Below are 15602 nucleotides of genomic sequence, written 5' to 3'. Positions count from 1 at the left end.
TTTCTGTTTGCTTATATGGAGTATCAAATAAGTATCGGTTGCTCAGAGCCCAATGGAGTTCGAAGCTGAAACTTTTCGAGACCCATCAAGCCATGAAGGACGATTACGAGGTACAAAACAGGAAAAATAAAATAAAAAATATCCCAGTATGATTCTCCTTCTGAATAATCAATTTCTCGCTCAATCTGCTTTGATATTGTTTTTCAAAGTCACTGGATTTGTATGTTTAATCATTGATTTTGGTGATGTTTATTGGAAGTTGACTCCATTTTACTACCTGGGTATAATTCCATCTCATCAGTTGCAGCTCATGATCTCTGTTGTTCTGTTTGGGTTATTTTTAAAGTCATTGTTTTGTGTGATTTGAAGTTGGGTTGAGTTAAGACATATTTATAGCTTTATTCTGTGTTTGGATCTTGGACTTGTGGAAAGACTTGTTGATGTTAAAAAGATTTGTTGGGTTGAATGATTAAGAAGAAAAGAACAGAAAATGATTGAGCGATTTTGTGGGAAACGTTTCAAAAATGATGTTTTTTTAATTGGTTTCTTCCCCTTTCTCGCCAAATTCCCCTTTTTCATCAACATCCTTTCTCACCATCCAAATGAACTGTTACTTTTCCTCCCATGGGTTCCTCTACAAATTTGAGATCCAAACACAGACTTAGGCATTCTTGACTCCTGTAGGCAAGGGTATGTCGCTGGAACGTGAAATTCAACCTTTTTTGTTCTGAAGTTTAATGGATCTTTCTGTGCTGATTTGTACAGAATTTTTATGTGACACCTCAGAATTTGCACCTCTCTTTTGAAAGTTTTGATCTTTAGAGACTTCAATAGGTCGGTATTCAGTTATTATTCAAGATTTTTAACACCCAGATCCTTAATGCTGCTCTCCGTGCTGATTTGTACAGAATTTTTATGTGACACCTCATGATTTGCACCACTCTTAAGAAAGTTTTGATCTTTAGAGACTTCAATAGGTCGGTATTCAGTTATTATTCAAGATTTTTAACACCCAGATCCTTAATGCTGCTCCGTATTTCCCTTTGGATAGAATTATTTGGTGAAACAATAGAGAATGAATTAGAGTTTTTCACCAGTTACTCATTTGGATTGTGGTGATTAGGTGAGAAATGTACAAAAATGATACTTCTTTGATTAGTTCAAACCCCCTTTCTAAAATGGTGAGATTTGGAGAGTAACAGCCCCTTTGGATTGAGAAAGTGTGGTAAAAAAGGGGCACCCTTTCTCACAAAATCTCAATGTTTTGGTACTTTTCTCTCAATTTCTCACCAAAGTACTCAATCCAAATGAGTGATTTGGCAAGAAACTCTAATCTTTTCTTATCAAATCCCTCAATCCAAAAGGGATGTTAAGAATTCCCTTCCTTTCGCACCCTTTCTCACCATCCAAAGGCGTTGTTCTTGTTTCCAATATCTTTTTGCTCAAGGTAGCCAAAATGGTAATTTTAGTCTGACTTCTCATCACGAGGTACCCATTCAAATTTTTTTCCTTAATCCAGTGCCGCCCCCACCCACCCCCCTCTCTCTCTCCCCGAGTGATAGAATGGTGATCAATGCAGTCTTTTGCATTTGGTTGGTCTGTTAACTCTGTCTCCATTCAAATTGGTGCAGTCCTTTAAGGAATGCAATCCACCTTAGAATTGGATACCCAACATTTTGGCTTACTGTTTCCACTATCGTTCTTATCCAATGTGACAGGATATCAAAACAACTAGTGATCCCAAGGCATGTAACTTGTTTTGTTTTTTAGTTGCAGTCTCTACCTTGGTTATTTCACCTCTGAAGTGTAACTCATTCTTGCACAGCTGTATTCGCTGCGTTTTACAAAACTGCATTTGGTTACCAACGCGTTTCTGGATGAGTTTATTCCTACAACTTTGCTATCCCATTCTGCACAATCACGGTCATGCCTTGCCGTAGCCTCTCGAAGCTACTTAACATACTTGCATATACTTTCTGATCACTTTGCTTTAGTTGGGTTTGTGTCACTTTGCTTTAATTGGGTTTGTGTGTGCGCACACGTGCGTGTATTTGTTCCTTCATGTAAAACAATGTTGCATGGACTCTTCTGTATCCGTGAAATACCCGAGTCGGATAACGGGTATGGAATTTGGCCATGTAATGGTGTTCTTGACACATACAACAGCCATACCCGAGTCTGCTGACCATAATGCAAAGATACTAAACACTTACCTGCATGTTTGCCCTTAGGATTAGAATATTAACTTCATGGTTTAAGGAAGCAAATGGTTGCTCCCTCCGTTCCAAAATGAGTGACCTTTTTGGGACTCTGTGTCATTTTAAAATGCTTATATCTTTCAATTTGTGAAATTTTATGTGATTTTGAAAACTTTGTTTAATAGAACTAATTAAAATCTATCAAACAAGATCCATATTGCATATTTTTTAACACTCATATTGAAAGATATAAGCAATTGAAGATGACACGCTTTGCCAAAAAAGTCACTCATTTTGGAACGGAGGGAGTATAATATAAGAATGATATTGCACGGCAATGTTTAGCTTTAGTCAGATCAGATTACAAGTTTTTATGTTAGGTTTGGATTTGTTAACAAGCTGAAATCTTTTTGTGCTGATACTGAGGTTGGATATTCCTCTAAGATCTTTTATATCTTGTGGATGCCAGTGGGATTTCAAAGTTCTCTCAGAGTCCGTTTGATTAGCGAGATAAATAAAATGGAAAGTGAAAATGATAGAAAGTGAAGTGGAAGAAAAGAAAAAGAAAGTTTATTTTTTTTCTCACATCTGTTTGATTAGAATGAAGAAAATAGTAGAGTATAAAAGAGAAAAGGTGGAGGGAAGAGGATAAAGAGGGAAATTAGAGTAATTATTGTTGATTTTCTCGAGAAAATAAAATTTCCCTACACATTTTGTGAGAAAAAGTAAAGGAAGCTCTCATGCTTTAGAGGGTTGTGCAGGAAAGTTCACTTTCTACCACTTTCTAGGATATTCTTGCTAAGTGAACACAAATTTTTTTTTTTTTTTTTCTCTTTCTTGCATTTTCTTCTTTTATCTCTCTAATCAAGCGGACCCTCATGGCACAGAATTTTTGTTTCGCCAATTTTTGTTTGTTCCATGCTCTCCTGTTTTTCATTTGGTGCCTTTTTAAGTACTTTCTGCAAGTTCTCTTCTGCAGTCCAACCTGGATATCTCATGGCACTCTCGACACTTTTTCACCATTATATAATTGTATGGAGACATCTGCGGTCGTTTTTTAACAGTTAAATTATCGTTGCATATCGCATGAACATGCTGCATAGAAAGGTAAAAATATGTTGACCCACTGGGTAAATCCCTCTTATCAAGATTCAAAATAACTAATGGCTTGAAATATGGTGATATGACATGTAAATACATGGTCAGTGTCATAGTCTGTAATACTTCTGATCTGTTTTCAAATTGTTTATGAGGCTATGGAGTGATATTTCACAAACGAGAACTTGTGCCTTTGAACTTTCATAGTTCGTAGTCTCATTGAATGTAACCTCCTTTTGGAGTGAATAACAGTGAAGAGTACTTGTTTTAGAGAAATTGAGTAGACAGCAACTGGTTTTTTTGTTCTGAGGAAAATACCTCCTGTCCCTGTAACTGGTAGTTTTTTCTTCGTTTACTGAATTTTTATGCCAAATACGCAGGTTGAAGAAAAGAAGCAAGCTGCTGCTGATGTTTTGTTTCAGTACTCAAAATTTGTAATGGCATGTATAGGAAATCAAGCTCGGCCATGTGACTTGAGGTTGCACTTAATGAAGGTAATACAAATATCCTTGCTCATTTTTTCCTTCTACGCTACTGGCATGGTACGTTAGTTATATTTAAACTGCATTCCTTGGAGTATGTTGGCTGGAGCTAATAGCAAATGTGGCTGGCAATAACCAACTGGAACAATCTCGATCTCGAAATAAATTTGCGATGAGTGGAGTCTGCTCATGGAGAAATTATGTAACATATCTGGGGCAAGCTCTTACCACTCCTCTGTACGTGTGACCGTGGAGAGGTAAACAATGGATTCATACTAGATGGATCACGATTGAGTGAGGGCCAGGGCCATTATATTGTTCAACAAAAGATGGGCACTATTCACACAAACAAGGAAATAGAGTCTTGCCCGAAGCCTTCCAAAGCCTACCTATGAGACTATTTTGAAGTATCACTTTCAAAATCAATCTACAATGAGTGAGGGGCTACTAGGCTCATATGCTAGTTTTGGACAAATTATTTAACCGACGTGGGACCAGCTCTTGACAATACCCTTGCACATGAGACACTCAACTCGCCACATTTCTTTATACATAATACCCTTGCGTTTGGTCGACTATCCTTCGTAAAAGGGCCAAACACGTGCAACTGTTTGAATACTTTGGATGGTGGTGAGTAATAGGCTAATTTTCTGGAGGACATTGTTTGTCATGTTTCCTGGTTCTTGTTTTTCTTTGGGCTTATTATTTAATTAGGCTTCAATGATATCTTCAGGAGATTTCAGGATTGCCAACTTCTCTAAAGAGGGAGTCATCCCAAATGGCAGCTTCTCCTGATGCGATGGGTGAGTCATCAAGCTCGGGTACAGCCAGACTTGATAAAATTGACAGTTTTCGAGCACTGTAGTCTGAGAACCTAGCTTCTGCGATATTGTTGTGCTGGGGATCTGTGTATCGGTATATATCTATGTACTTTGCACTTCACCGCCTTTGGGTTCACTCCATTCGCACATGGTGTTCATGCTGTATTGCATAAAGATTATGTATTCCAAACTTTCATTCCAAGGATTTGTAGACCATGTATTGATTTTTGTCATTCAGCAAATGATTCTGATTTTGTAGCTTCTCTCTTCTCCTGCTGCTGCACGAAATAAAGAAGTTTAGCTTGACAAAGGAGGGAGATAAGGTGGGGGAATGAAAACTTAACTGGTGTTTTATATCGTTAATTAATTTGAAAGGCTGTAAACATGTTACATTGCATCTTACAATTGTCTTGAGGACTAATATGGACTTAAAAAGTGTGCATAAAAATCTAGTATGTACCCGCAAATAGGTATATGATACGCACATAAATAAACAAGTGGAGTGAGATCCACTGCTATTGTGAGTGTGGAGTTAATTTTTTGACACTTTTTCCAACCAGTAACATTAGCTCTTCTATAGAACAACTGAAACAGGAAGGAAGCAGTAAGGTGCGGACCATTTTTTTTAACCGGCCACTGATGGCTTCTTAGCCGTTCAATGCACGTGGAGCCAACAACATTAGATAGCTGCAAAGCAATCTGTGTTCAGAGTTTTCAAAGTACCAACTCAAGTAATAATATATGATAGAACACAAATTATCCAGTGAGGGATCCCTTACGGTTCTACCGTGCGGACCTCCCATTTTTCGAGCAAATTTCAATGATTCGAGCCGCTCAAAGTGTTCAGAACGTGATTTTAAGAGTACTTGCGAGAAATCAGCCAAAAAAAAAGACCGGGAAGGACTTGATTTGAGCAGTTTTTTTATTGAACCGTTCAATGAAAACTGCTCTGATCAAGCCCTTCCGGGTCATTTTTTTTTCCGATTTCTTACGAGTACCTTTAAAATCACGTTCTGATCATTTTTGAGTGGTTCGGATCATCAAAATTTGATCAAAAATGCAAGGTCTGCAAGATTTATCCCTCACTGGATAAGGACTGTATGATACAATATTCTAAAGTCTGTAGAAGCTCTAATATCAAGAAAATGCAAGGTCTGCAAAGTTTATTCCTCACTGGATAAGGACTGTATGATACAATATTCTAAAGTTTGTAGAAACTCTAATATCAAGTAAATTGACTAGAACACGGTTTTTAATGATCTGTGCAAATTGCAAAGCATGGGCCTAACATATACTTACATAGGCTACAAGACTTGATCATTAAGAAGTCTAAACTAATTAGGAAACATGAATACTAATAAACTGACTAAGAAACATGAATAATAGAACCTAAAAAAATATGATAATATAATATAATATTTTCTAATATTATTAACCTAACATAAGTGATGACATATTTGAGATCTAGAGTCATGAGAGCATTAGCCACAGTCACAAGTACTATAACTAGACTGACCGAGTGATTCCCTTGTTCTTTAAAAGAAACAAGAAGTAAATAGAAACTTTACTCTCTCTTTTTTTTTTCATTATAAAAAGCAAATATCAAAAGGTATCTGAAAGATATCATAAATCTTCACCAGAAACTTGTTTTGACCAGGTTTGGCTAAATTAAGCCACTCGACTTCTTCTTTTTATTCAAAAACTTCGTATTTGTTAATTTTACATCCAATTTTTATGAATTTTTAATTCTTCTTGACGACAGGAATCATATAAGTAAAATTATTAATATCGAAACTCAATTTTTTTTTGAATAAAAACAAAATACGCCCAAAATTATGTCTTTTTTGCTTTATTTATGTCTTTGTAAACAATTGAGTTTGGATCATAATTTTTTTACTTTTTCGATTTCTCTTTTTATCAAGACAAACTAGTAATTCACAAAAGTTTGACACAAGACTAACAAATTCCAAAATAAATTGCACGAAGACCGAAAAAAAAAGAAAGGAGGGAAAATGATGGCCAAGGACGTGTCTTGGCAGGTATTATTTATCAAAACACGTTCTGAGCCGTCATTTTTCCAAGAAAGAAAAGATAATTCTGGTACCAGGTGGTCTTTGAGTGGGCATTTTACTGGGCCAACCCTCTAGTATTGTTCTTAAACTAAACAAATTGGGTTCGTTACTGGGCCACGCCAAAATCCATATCAGCCCTGAACCTAAACGCAACCTTTCATGGATTCAAAAAATAGTATCCACAACGGCTAGTTTTCGGACCAACGGCTAATTCCCAATCAGTACCTTTTATAAAACCTCCACACCTCTCCCCAAGCAACATCTCTCTCTCTCTCTCTCTCTCTCTCTCTCTCTCTCTCTCTCTCCACATTTCTACTTCATCTCTGCATACATCAAAGATTCAAAAGATGATGAAAGAAATGTGGAATGGCCCACCTGGTTTCAGACCCACAAAGTCCGCGCCTTCTTCTCCAGCAAAGCCTCTAGGGGTCACCAGAACTCGCTCCGAGTCCTTCCATATCACCCACAAAGTCCCAATAGGTGACTCACCATATGTCAGAGCCAAAAATGTTCAGGTAATTTTCTGGGTTTGGGCAATTATGTCAGAATCATCCCGATTTAACATCGCAATTTGGTTGAAAACCTGTCCTTGATTAATGGGTATTTGACATAAATTTATAATTTTTTGCCAATTTGGCACAATTACTAATTATCTGGTAGAAAATAATATGTTTTTGATTTATGGGTATTTGCCCATTCTATTGGTTTTTGTGATCAGTTGGTGGAGAAGGATCCGGAAAAGGCAATACCGCTGTTTTGGGCGGCGATTAATGCCGGGGACAGAGTGGATAGTGCTCTGAAAGATATGGCCATTGTAATGAAGCAACAGAACAGGGCTGAAGAAGCCATTGAGGCCATTAAGTCGTTGAGAAGTCGGTGTTCCGATCAAGCCCAAGAGTCTCTTGATAACATCCTCTTGGATCTTTACAAGGTATTTTAAAAATTCTCCCTTCCCTTTTGATTTGTACTGTGAAAATGCAATCCAATCCATCAATGCGAGTGAGAGAGACGACACTGGATACTCTCCTAAAATTCATGTTCTTGTGTCCTAATGCACTCCCAAGTGATTCGATTCTGCTTACTACGATGCATTAAAATGGAATCAAAGGGTTAAATTTTCATTGTGGAAGCTATAGAAACAAACAATGAGACGTAGAATTGTAGTGGATACAATGTAGTTTTTGTATTATTTCAGGTCAAAACTTTTTATTTCTGCATTAAACTTTTGGAATCAATGGAGTTGTATAGGTTGGAGAAGAAAAACCAGTAAGGTTTCAACTTTCCGTGTTGGGAATGGCTGAATTGAGTTATAACCTATACTGATGTATGATTCCATTTTATTTACTAAATCAGATTGTGAGAAAAAAAATATCAGAATTCTTTGTTGTATTAAAGTTTGTGTGGTAAATCTGTACATGCACATTTACAGAGATGTGGGAGATTAGATGATCAGATAGCACTGTTGAGGCACAAATTGTTCTTGATTCAACAAGGGATGGCTTTCAATGGGAAGCGCACAAAGACAGCCCGATCCCAAGGGAAGAAATTTCAAGTCTCTGTAGAGCAAGAAGCCACTAGATTACTGGTACTAATCGATACCATACCATCCATCTACTATATTTTTGTCAGGAAATGATTTTCGCATGCCCTTTTTATCCTCGTGTACTCTTTCTTGTCTGTATTCACATTAAATTACCAAACTATAGTTACTTCTTGATTCACTTTTCTTTTACATGAATAATAAGCATTTGCATAATCATCAAAATGGTGCAAAAATCATTTCCCATGAAAAATTGAGCAAAAAACGTTTGCAAGAAAAATCAATCAATTGAATAGAAATGTAAAACAAAAACTGTGGTGCAGGGGAACTTGGGGTGGGCATTGATGCAGCAGAACAACTACATCGAAGCGGAAGACGCTTACCGGAGGGCACTGTTGATTTCACCAGACAATAACAAGATGTGCAATCTGGGTATCTGTTTGATGAAGCAAGGGAGGATTTCGGAGGCGAAAGAGACTCTTAGGAGAGTGAAACCGGCTGTTTTGGATGGGCCAAGAGGTGTGGACTCCCACCTCAAGGCCTATGAGAGAGCCCAACAAATGCTTTTGGACTTGGAGTCTGAAATGATGAAGAAAGGCGGTGATGATCGCGTTGAACAGAGTAAATTGTTTGATATCTTGCTCGGTTCTTCCTCCATTTGGCAGCCTCAACCTTGTAGAGAACACACATCTTCTAACTCATCATTCAAGCCCCAAAGTGAATTTGCTGATGAGAATGTCAATTCAAACATAATGCCGAATCCGACGGTGGGTTTTCCGGTTCAAAAGAGTGTCAAATCACTGGTTTTTCCTCAAGGAAACAACAACTACTACAACTCACTGAATATCGACGCCCCTCCATTTTATTCATCGAAATTTGTCAAGGATCCAGTGGAGAGCCAGTTTCATGAGACACTGAAGAGAACTAGGTCTGGAAATGCCGCTAACTCGATGAGAACAAAGGAAATGGGGGAGTTATGGAAGCCTTTTGTGGAGGGGCCTGAGAACAAGACAAGGAGAAAGTCGATTTCACCGGAGGATAAGAAGGCGGGAGAGAGGTGGGCGGAGGTGCTGCCGGACAGTAAGGATTTTGAAGAGGCTATCTTGGCAGCGGTTTTGGGTTCAGGTAACGAAACGGAGAAGGCGGTGGAAATGAGCAGTAGTAAGACTGGAATTGTTCAGCGAAAGATCGATAAGAGGCTGAGGGTTTTCCAGGATATAACACTGTCTTTGAGTCCGAGGGCCTGACTCCACTAATTTGATGTTCTAATTTATTTATAATAGTTTCAGGTTGGAGATGCACTTGTTCTCCTCAAGTTCTATTATTCTCAGCCTAGGTAGGTAGCTTAGGCAGAGCTTATCCAATCATTAGAGTTAACATTTCACTGTTATTTATTCATGTTTGTTTCACCAAAGGCATCTGTGATAATTATTTGAAACATGACACTTTGATCAATAAAAGACCCTTTGCAGCGACCAAAGTGAATGCAAATTTTCACCCTTTTCCTATTTCAAACACTTCTCTCTCCATTGTAACGAAATCAGTTCCCGATTCACAAACTCTCAACAGAGAATGTTGATTGATCCAAATGGGCCATTGCTACGCTATCATCGCATAGATTACTTGAAAACTTGGAACACGTGTGGAAGATGTGGTGACTCTTTATGAAGCAATCGACTGCGAAAGATGTGATAAAGCAGTTTTCCAGGGAACCTTCCTCCAAATTACTCAAGAGTAAGAACAACTGCGAAAGATATGATAAATTGGGGCATTTATTTAAAATGAAAGAGGAACTTCGAACAGATCTTCATGCTAGCTTATGTAGAGACATAAGACATCAATCATGATTCCCAAAGACTTATTGTTGTGATACTAAAACTGAAATTGCATCTGTTTGTGGCAATTTGCTGATTAGTATAGATATTCTGGATTAGTTTCGTTTACTTGACTCTTCTATGAACTTCATAAAAGTAACTCAGCAGCACTACAGCAGTGGCAACAGCAACTCCCACAGCACTTTGCGCCAGTATTGCACCTGTCTTTGCAGTTACCTTGAAACAAGATGACGGCAGAGTATACCCTAGCTCCGATAACTTCTTGTGTGATGCTGCATAGTCAGCAAAGAATGCCTCTTCGTCCTGCCAAAAGAATAGGAATAGGACGAAAAAATGCAGAGCAGTTACTTGTCTTGTAGCATAATCAAAAATGCCAAATCCTTGCTCTGCAATTCAAAACTACAACTCTACAAAACATAATTGTTTGATCGTTACTAGATGACATAGCAGGAATTATAATCATTGCAAAACCATAAACGGATAAATGGTTGAGAAATTTAGGTATACAAGTCTTTTTCCGAAAATCAATAACTAACTAGATGAGCAATGGTTTGGCTTCCAAGTCTTAACACCCCTCCATAGATAAACAAAAACGTGACATATTGCTGTTGGAAGCAAGACTCTCAATAAAAGGAAGAAAAAAAAAAAAACAAGTTCCTCTTTCTATGAACTGGTTCCACCACCACCTATATCCAGTCACATTCGGGCATTGTACAAAATTTTGCCAAAAAGTCTAGATTCTAGAACCAGCAAGATCTGCTTAAAGATACCATGGCTGATATCTACCAACTCAAATTCCTCTTTCTCTGAACTTGTTCCACCACCAACTCTATCCAGTCACATTGTCATTTTACAAGTTTTTTTTAGAAATTCTAGAACCACACAGGAAATGCACGATTGTTGCACAAACACACACACTAAGCCACGAGTGTTGCGGTCCCACACATTTACATGTGTGTGTATTTTGAGAGTGCTCGTAGACTAGTTCATTTTTAATTATGTCAAATGAAGGAATGATAAGTAATGATTTGGCAGTACGCAAAGGGCCTCAGTAGTGCCCTTCATCCGGGAGACCAAGTCGAAGCCAAGCCACGCATACCAATTCGAACCTCAGTCCAGGAATAAGTTCTATGTCTCGGCTTCGTAACTTTTTGTACTCTCCTTTTGAGGATGGAAAAGATTGCCAAAACATAGAACTAGGGTTCTCTATTTTGATGGAAGCTGCTAAAGTGCCCCTGTTCTGAGAATAAAAAAAGGATACTAGGAATATAGAGAAACTAATGCTCATAAGCCACGCCCCTTCTGATGAGTAACCCACACAAGGTACTTGGCATCATCATGCATATTAAATAGGAAAACGTAGGACAATCCTGCTAAGCTAGCGACCATTGGAAGGAACAGCTTGCATAATTTCTCATGTTCATCCTTAACACGAAAGCAGTAGGAGATTCAATACTTCTAACATAGCCATCTTTACCTTTGCATAAATCTCGACATAGGGACGAAACTTTGGATCCTCAACTAGAGCCTTGTCTGTTGGAAGTTTTAACAGTCCCTCCGACTCCTCCTTCAGAAGTTCCCTGATTAATCATGTCATTAAGCACTATCGATCGTACAGTTTATATTACCGCAGTAGAATAAGCCCTCCAATTAGAGATGATGAAAGAGACATGAAAGTGTTCGAGTTCTTCTCAAATTCTTACACGAAGTATGAGTTGTCAAACTTCAGTGGATCTTTGGTCCAAGGACCCTCAAAGCCTGATCTCTCTGGGTGTGCCCTTCCCTACAGCAGCAGAATACAGCAAATATGTAATCTAACAAACTATGAAGAACTACTTGAAAACAATTTCAGAGCAGTTGATGAAGTTACCAATGTGTGGCCTCCTGATAGTGCCACAATGTCTTTGTCAGATAGACCCATCCGGTAGAATACCTCCCTTAGATGCGATGGTCCTACAAGGAAACATCATTGGACAAGATAACTAAATGAGCTTCTTTGTGAATGAGGTTTTCACTTTCCAGTAGTTTATTCATACTCCCTCCGTGCCCGTTTGTTAGTTCCAGTTAGCAATTTTTTGCTGTCTCAAAAAGAATGTCCCACTTCAAAACTAAATGGGCCTTCCTTTGTTCAAATTACTAGTACTACTAACGAAATAAGAGAAGGTAATGATTGTGGGGTAAACTTGAAAAATAAAGTGATAAGAAATGCAATGATTGTGTCCCCTTATTAAGTTGAAATCCCCCAAAGGGACCAACAAATGGGGACGGAGGAAGTAATAAGTATCTATTTGGTAGGTAATTCCATCGTTCATCGAGATCAATAAGTATAGGATAATTGACGAGTAAAACAGAGTTCAGATGCAAGGTTAGTTGATTGTAGTATTCAAAATCTTGTTGCAAGGTAAGCTCCTTAATTTTAGCATTGAAGTAGCCATTCAGAAATTATGATACATGGATGATGGAACCGAATCTTGGTTCAAGAAGATCACATTATGAAACCACACTAAATCAACTTGATCGGTAACCAACCTTGTTTGGCATCTGGAAGGCGCCCTTCATCGGGAGAATCCATGAAATCCTGCACTAAAGGTAGAAGAAAGTAAAGAAAAATGCAAATGTACGGGGAGAAAAGACCATCCCCTCTGAAATCTAAACATACCTTTCTTCCTGGAACGAAGTCAATTGTGGGGCCTCCGGTGACCTCTACTGCAACTACACCAGCAAGCTACCAAGCCAATAAAAGTTGGAAGTGATTTGGTCCATAACTTAAAATCAGCCAAGCTATAACCTGATTCTTTGTCACATGTGTTTCATACCATTACACATCACATGTGTTATACATATCAATATACTGCAACTACCTTATAATACCTTAGTCCAGGCAGTTAAGCAATATAGACGGTAAAGCAACTGACATGTTGCAACAAATATCCGTAATTGCACTCATAGGAAGTACCATGGTTTGGGTTAAGGTGTTAACGTTTGATAATGTTAAAACATGACATAAATTTCCTGAACTGTTAATACCTGGTAAAGGTCAGCATATGTGATCTTTGGATGTCTAGCCTTCAATGGTTCTGATATCACAGAATAGAACGCAAACCATTAGACCATGGATCTCTACTTCATTTCAGTTAAAACTATCAATTGACAAAAAAGGCAAATAAAGCTGCCAAACTAGAAATTGCATCAGGTATTCAAGCAAGGATAAATCTTCAGAACTTAAAAACTAATGTAAAGTATTTGAAAACTTGTTTGTAGAGTTTTCCATTATGAATTTAAGTTAGCAGCCCATAATGTACAAAAATGTCCTCTCTCTCTCTCTCTCTCTCTCTCTCTCTCTCTCTCTCTCTCTCTCTCTCTCTCATATTTTAATATTTTATCACTATCTCAAAGCACGCAATAGCTCGTGTTCGAACCTCACTGCCAACTTGATGATTAAAATACATGCACATGTTTGGACTGCTTATAGAGGATAGTCTCTGCCACACATGAGGGGCATTTTGATGATCAAGTAACAAGGTTGCCCCTGTCTCAGTTAAGATTTTAGATGAATTGATATCAGTGAAAAGGTTCAACATAAATCATAATCAAGGAGATCACTTCGCAATATTGGTTTAAAATCAAGCATGATACAACCATGCATCTCACACTAAGCAATTAAAGAATCGCATTGGCACCTCATACCATACTTTAAAATGGTACAAAATCAAATATTATAACATAACGCGGTGGATAATGTCAATAGATTGCAAATATCATAGATTTCCAAATCAACATGGTCATGCAATGCAAAGAGCGACCCCCTTTGAGATATTACACAATCAAGATAAGGATTTTCGGTGGAAAATATATGACCAGTGGGACTAGAGAAGTAGAACTTATGTCAGACTTGTCAATCCATACAAACAAGGGGTAAAAACTCACCACACAGGTCGATTGCTATTTTCAAACCATTATTTGAACTATGATTCAGCTCTTTCTCATTCCTGATTGAGCCATTGGGTCCTCCAGTCTTTGATTTGGCATCATATGTTCCTGCATCGTGCCACCTATAACTCAATGTTATCAACTTATCAAGCCCCTGCCCAAACGTCCTCAAGCATCTCAAGTATTTTAAACCAATTCCACATGACACAGTCCAAATGTCATAAGATATTTACCTTGCATAGTAGTTTTTTCCGGAAGAAATGTAAAATGTGTAGACATTCTATAAAAGAAATGATGAATAAAATTCCAAATGTCATATGTCACACACATTACCTTCATTTTCCATTTTTAACGATCAATCATTTCCAGCACAAATTTAACATTGGTAACGGACTTTATTCATACGTATTGCACCCCATTTGATACCTTACAAGTTTTTCAATATAAATGATCCTTTGGAAGCACAAGTAGCTACAGAATCGGAATAAACCGACAGGAAAGAAAGAGAAGTCCTCAACCATTAAGCAGATTAATATGAAATCTCAGAGCACTGTGACATCAAAAGTTCCTATGGACTAATCCAAAAATCGTGAACTATGTCCACCAGTATGCGTCAAAAACAAAAGGAGAAAGTAATCAGAACCCGTAATAAACAAATTAAGCAAGCTAAACATAAACAAGAAGATTGAAGAGAAGATTACGCCAAGCGAAGCATGATCGGAGCGCAATTCTTGCTGGAGATGAGAGCTCGAAGGTCTCGACGAGCTCTATCGATCTCCTTCAGGTACTCCGCTTCTACTGCCGGTGCCGCCATTGGAAGAACTCACGACTACTGGTTCGCAACAAACAAACAACGAAGCTCAGTTAGGGTTTCGAACTGAAAATGTATAGCTATGTATAGATACACGTAATACACGAAAGTGATGGTCGGAAGAAATGAATGTGGGGAAAGAAGAAGAGTTGAAGGAAGGAAGGAACAGATTCGTTTGCTTTGAATACGGAGGAAGGAAAGACGAGGGAAACAAGATTAATTAAATTGAGAAAATCTTTTTAAGTAAGCTGCAGCAATCAATCGTGATCGTCCAAACGTATTCTGAATGGTCTAGATGTTAACGTAACTTTTCCGGTGAAGAGCGCTACCGTTCAAAACGCGTTTGGACGATTGCGATTAGCTCCGTAAACAACTATTTATGGCTCGGTCGTTAAAAATATTTTCTCTTAATTAAATTAATGAGGCTACGCTTCGACGCGCGTGCTTGTTTTACTTGGATGGGTCCCGTTTTATCTTTCTTGGATAGCGGTCCATATCTGCATGCATGTAACGGATTTTAACGAATGCGGTTCGTCATCCACGTTGGTTATTGTTATTGTTGGGCCAAATTTGGACCGGGTAAGGCTGCAAATAAATCGAGTTGTTCCCAAGCAGCTCGAAGCTCTATTCATTATGGGCTCGACTTGATTCGTCTCGTTTGTAGAAACTGGTTTCGTAAACAAACCGAGTTCAAACACCTTAATACTAATTTGGGCTTGAGCCGAGCTTGAACATTTCAAAGCTTGGTTCAGTTCAACTCGTTTGCAGCCTTACATCAGTTCATAATTTTGGACACATGGTCGACTTTTTAGCTC

General features: G+C 38.1%; 3 protein-coding genes across 3 annotated transcripts; 2 read left to right on the top strand and 1 right to left on the bottom strand.

Moving 5' to 3' along the window:
• Nucleotides 1-27: 27 nt before the first annotated feature.
• On the top strand, nt 28-4857 carry LOC131302569 (uncharacterized). The gene is made up of 3 exons (XM_058329271.1): nt 28-110; nt 3677-3790; nt 4512-4857. The coding sequence occupies exons 1-3, from the start codon at nt 93-95 to the stop codon at nt 4641-4643; spliced, it is 264 nt and encodes an 87-aa protein (XP_058185254.1). The 5' UTR covers nt 28-92; the 3' UTR covers nt 4644-4857.
• Nucleotides 4858-6938: 2081 nt separating this feature from the next.
• LOC131302568 (protein POLLENLESS 3-LIKE 2) lies at nt 6939-9708 on the top strand. The gene is made up of 4 exons (XM_058329270.1): nt 6939-7186; nt 7390-7602; nt 8101-8256; nt 8535-9708. Exons 1-4 carry the CDS (start codon nt 7019-7021, stop codon nt 9456-9458), a joined length of 1461 nt encoding a protein of 486 aa, XP_058185253.1. The 5' UTR covers nt 6939-7018; the 3' UTR covers nt 9459-9708.
• A 259-nt stretch (nt 9709-9967) lies between these two features.
• LOC131302567 (L-ascorbate peroxidase 3-like) lies at nt 9968-14989 on the bottom strand. Its single transcript, XM_058329269.1, has 9 exons — nt 14678-14989; nt 13974-14098; nt 13074-13123; nt 12706-12771; nt 12576-12624; nt 11917-11999; nt 11750-11829; nt 11524-11626; nt 9968-10349 (listed from the first exon to the last, which is right to left on the bottom strand). The coding sequence occupies exons 1-9, from the start codon at nt 14788-14790 to the stop codon at nt 10152-10154; spliced, it is 867 nt and encodes a 288-aa protein (XP_058185252.1). The 5' UTR covers nt 14791-14989; the 3' UTR covers nt 9968-10151.
• Between the last annotated feature and the right edge of the window lie 613 nt (nt 14990-15602).

This window comes from Rhododendron vialii, chromosome 10a, assembly GCF_030253575.1.
Source record: "Rhododendron vialii isolate Sample 1 chromosome 10a, ASM3025357v1".
In the NCBI taxonomy this organism is placed as follows: Eukaryota; Viridiplantae; Streptophyta; class Magnoliopsida; order Ericales; family Ericaceae; genus Rhododendron; species Rhododendron vialii.
The sequence above is the reverse complement of the archived record's forward strand: the minus strand, read 5'-3'. Positions and strand labels throughout refer to the sequence as shown.